Genomic DNA, 4,716 nt, shown 5'->3' with positions numbered 1-4,716 from the left:
TCAACTATAGAAACCTCTTCTTCAATTGGCATTGAATTGCGTGTTTTCCTCTTTCTTAGCCGACTCATCAAGTCGGGACTTGGCCAATGGAAGGTTGTGCCTTTGTTCAACATTGATCCCTGATTTTCCTCATAATTACATCCCGTCATCGATCCAACTTACCTAGTAGAAAAGTTCCAAATTCCGATTACCTATTCATGTTTGAAATTACTCATCCCCCAAGGATGGGTGTTCTTCCAACTCAATTTCACCACGGGTCTTAATAGGTTGACCCTCATAGAAGAATTTCACTCGTTGTCCATTCAATTTGAAGCACTCACCTTTGTTGTTCTTCAATTTAAATGAGGCATAGGGAAACACGATCACTACCTCAAAGGGTCCCAACCATCGGGATCTCAACTTTCCGGGAAATAATTGGAACCGGGAGTTGAAGAGTAGGACCTTATCCCCTACACCAATTTATTTTCTTGTAACCTGGGAATCGTGCCATTTCTTAGTCCGCTTCTTGTAGAGTTTGGCATTCTCATAAGCATCCAACCTCAACTCATCAAGCTCATTAAGTTGGAGGAACCGCTTGTTTCCCGCAACATCTAAGTCATAGTTGAGCTCCTTAAGATCCCATCTTGCCCAATGTTCCAACTCAAGAGGTAGATGACAAGACTTGCCAAAGACCAAGCGATAGGGAGTAGTGCCTATCGGGGTATTGTAAGCGGTCCTTAAAGCCCATAGCACATCATTTAGTTTGGTGCTCCAATCCTTTCTAGACCTATTCACCACACGCTCTAGAATAGCCTTGATTTGCCGATTTGACACCTCCACTTGCCCATTGGTTTGGGGGTGGTAGGCAAGAGCCACTTTATGTCGGACGCCGTATTTCTTGAGTAAAGCATAGATGCTGCGGTTAATGAAGTGTGACCCACCATCGATTATGACTGCCCGATGTACTCCAAAGCGGGGAAATATGTAATCCTTAAAAAGCTTGGAAACCACTCGTAAATCATTAGTAGTGTAATACCCCGTATTTTTATATAATAAATTAAACGGATATTATTAAACGGATATTATTATATATTAATTCTTATACATTTATATTACTAATTATGTCGGGTAAATTGGCGAGTCGATAATTATGATAAGTTATTTTAATTAACTCGCGTTGTATCGATATAAGTTAATTGTGACGGGTTTATAAGAATTCGAATTTGTGAGCTAACCCATGTGAGTTGGCCCAATAACTATTCAGCCCATTTAACCCTAAGGCCATTTAAACCTAACCCAAAACCCTAACCCTAATAGTGCCCTAACCCTAACCCTAACAGTCCCCTAAACCGCCTCCTTCCTCTCTTATTCCCTCAGCCGCCTCCCTCCTTCACCAACACCAAAACTTCAGATTTCACGCATAGAGAGGGAGAGAGAGTGGCCGTGAGTAGTGACCACGCAGCAAGGAAGAGCTAGGGAAGCTTGTCGACGTTCATAGGCGGCTATAGGTGGCCGTTGTGGTGGCGGAAAGGTAAGCAGTTAACTCCCTTCCTCTGTTTCGTATTTTCTGTCGGGTTTTGTTGGGGGGTTGTGCGTGTCTTGGTGAGGTTGCTGGTGGTTGTTGACAGGGTATTTGGGTAGTGGGGTATGTGACGAGTATAGTGGTGGTGGTTAGGGTGGTTTTGGGTGGTGGAAATGGCGGCAGGAGGTGTTGTCGACAGGGGTAGACACACGGGTTTACATGTGCGTTTTCAGGCGAGTTTAGGTGATTAGATTTGGGGTGGCGCCACCGTGGACTAGGGGGAGGTCGAAATGGTGGCGCCATGTCGTCTGGGTTCGTGGGATGGCGGCGAGTAGGCAGGTGGTGGTATGGCAGGGGTTGAGTAACAGTTGCGGTGGTTGCAGGAGGAGAACATAGGGCGTTTGGTGAGGCTCGGTGTTGAACCAGGCCAGTTGACGGCCGTGGTTCACCTCGCCGGCGAGGGTCGACCCCAGTGGGGGTGGTTGCTGGTGGCTGGGTCAGAGTGGGTGTTGGGGCTGGTGGTTGACACGGCCTCACGGTGGCCTGTGGTGGCGGGTGAGTGCGTGTGAAGGGGGTGGTGTAGGTGACGAGTTGTTCTTAGTTTTGAAACGGGTTTCGTGATAGTTAATCGTTATATTTCGATAATGGGTCACATGTTTAATTAATTAATTTAATTCCGAGTGATTTAATTAAAATGATTAAAGACGGGTTTTAAGTCGGGATGTTGAATTGTTTTATGTTTGATTCGGGTTTTCTTAAAACGTTTAATTCGTTTAGTATTTTATTATCACATTAGTTATTTAATTTAATTCCAGAGTCATTTGAATAAATTATTCCCGAGTCAATTAAATAATTTATTTAATTTAATTCCCGAGTTGATTAAAATAATTAGAGATGGATTTTGAGTCGGGACTGGTTAAGTGGAAAGTTACTATTTCGGGAAAGCTTCTATTTTGGGAGATTGCTATATTTAGTAGTTAGTAATTATAAATATTATAATTGTTTTAGGTGACGGATTCGTGAAGGATCAATAATCAAATTCATTGCTTTACTTTCTGGACTGCTTAACTGCTTAATTGGAATTGCTGGCACTTCGAGGTAGGGAAATACACTTACTCTATTATCGTTGTTGAATTGTGTTGACTGGATTCCTGGCTGTTGATTACGTTATCATTTATATTCGGAAAGGTGATTGACTGATTTAATCGTATTGAGTATGATATCACGACATCGGGTAACTGGCATGATTTTTGTGATTCATCAGTTCATTTATTTATATATATATATATATCATGTTGCATCAATTTCTTTTGAGCATTCATATGCATTGGAGTTGGAGGATGGTGTAGGAGTGACGATGTTGAGATACGATGTGATGTTGTGATAAGGCCCGGGCGGGTTCTCGCAGACTTGCCCTGGTGTCCTGTTGTTGAGTGGCAGATCGGCCGGTCGATATATAGTCTACCGGGGATCGGTATGGTGGGCGCCCGGGGTATGAGATGTGTGTGATTGAGTTGAGATGGAGATGGAGGTGACGGAGTATCATGCATATCATATTTACTGTTTTATTGTTTTCCCTACTCAACCTCGTGGTTGACCCTGTGTATTCGTGAACACCTGTGATGAACCGTTTTATGGGGAGCAGACTTGACAGGTTTAAGAGATAGGACGGGAGCTTAATGGGCGTGAGACATTGGATCAGACGACTTAGTAACTAGATCATCATCTAGAAGACTTTCACTTTTATTTATGTCAGTTCTTGTAATTTGAGTTGAAAAGAGGATTTGTAATAATTAAGTTAAAATATTATATAAATTGCCTTGGAGTTTAATTTGTTATTCACTACCTCGGGAAACCGAGATGGTAACAGTCCGTTTTATTAGGGAATGTCTTGACGAAGACTTCTTTTATAAACCGGGGTGTTACAAGTAGGGGCGGCGATTGCTTCTATCCACTTAGACACGTAGTCCACCGCAACCAAAATATATTGGTTGTCAAATGATGACGGAAAAGGTCCCATAAATTCTACACCCCATACATCAAAGAGTTACACTTTCAAGATATTGTTCAAAGGCATCTCATCACGCCCTCCAATGTTTCCTCTTCTTTGGCAAGAATCACATGAATGAACCAAGGCATAAGCATCCTTAAATAGAGAAGGCCAATAAAATCCACAATGAAGAACCCGAACTTGGGTCCTAGAGGTGGACAAATGGCCTCCATATATCGTAGCATGGCAAGCTTGAAGGATTGCTTTCCCTTCCTCATGAGTGACACATCTTCTATAAATTCCATCATTGCATCTCCTATATAAAAAAAGGATCTTCCCATACATACCTCCTAGACTCATATCTCAACTTCTTCCTAGCTTGGCTGTCAAGTTTCTCCAGAATAAAGCTAGAGCTCAAATAGTTAGAAATATCCTCATACCAAGGGTCAGAGTGCGTGATAGCTAAAATAGAGACATCGGGCAACCACTCATCAATAGGAATCCCATCATCAACATCTCCTCGGGCTTCTTTAGTCAACCTTGACAAGTTATCCGCAACAAGATTCTCGGATCCCGGTTTATCTTTGATTGTGACATCAAACTCTTGTAACAACAATACCCAACGTATTAATCTCGGCTTAGCATCCTTCTTGACCATAATTTGCTTGATAGCGGTGTGATCCGTGTAGACAACAACTTTGAAACATAAGAGGTAAGCCCGAAACTTCTCAAAAGCATACACCACCGCCAACATTTCTTTCTCCGTGGTGGTGTAATTGCATTGAGCATTGTCCAAGGCTGTGCTTACATAGGCTATCACATGGAGTTTCTTGTCTTGTCTTTGACCCAAAACCGCCCCCAATGCAAAGTCACTTGCATCACACATCAATTCGAAGGGGAGGTCCTAATTGGGTGGTTATACTATTGAAGCCGATATCAAGGCTTGCTTTAGCCTACAAAATATTTCAACACAAGATTCATCAAATATGAAGGGAGTGTCCTTATCCAAAAGTGAGGTGAGGGGTTTAGCGATTTTTGCAAAATCTTTGATAAACTTTCGGTAGAACCCCGCATGACCTAAGAAACTCCTCACACCCTTGACATTTGTGGGTGGGGGAAGTTTCTCAATAACCTCTACCTTTGCTTTGTCCACTTGGATCACCTCCCTAGAAATAACATGTCCTAGAACCACTCCTTTTTGCACCGTGAATTGGCATTTCTCCCA

The 4,716-nt window shown here is 42.6% G+C and overlaps 1 protein-coding gene across 1 annotated transcript; it reads right to left on the bottom strand.

The window, feature by feature from the left end:
* Positions 1-459: 459 nt before the first annotated feature.
* Positions 460-4,377, bottom strand: LOC141608204 (uncharacterized). Its single transcript, XM_074427566.1, has 2 exons — positions 3,839-4,377; positions 460-895 (listed from the first exon to the last, which is right to left on the bottom strand). Exons 1-2 carry the CDS (start codon positions 4,375-4,377, stop codon positions 460-462), a joined length of 975 nt encoding a protein of 324 aa, XP_074283667.1.
* Positions 4,378-4,716: the final 339 nt, after the last annotated feature.

This window comes from Silene latifolia, chromosome 10 (genome assembly GCF_048544455.1).
Source record: "Silene latifolia isolate original U9 population chromosome 10, ASM4854445v1, whole genome shotgun sequence".
Classification (NCBI taxonomy): Eukaryota; Viridiplantae; Streptophyta; class Magnoliopsida; order Caryophyllales; family Caryophyllaceae; genus Silene; species Silene latifolia.
This window is presented reverse-complemented; position numbering and strand designations above follow the sequence as displayed.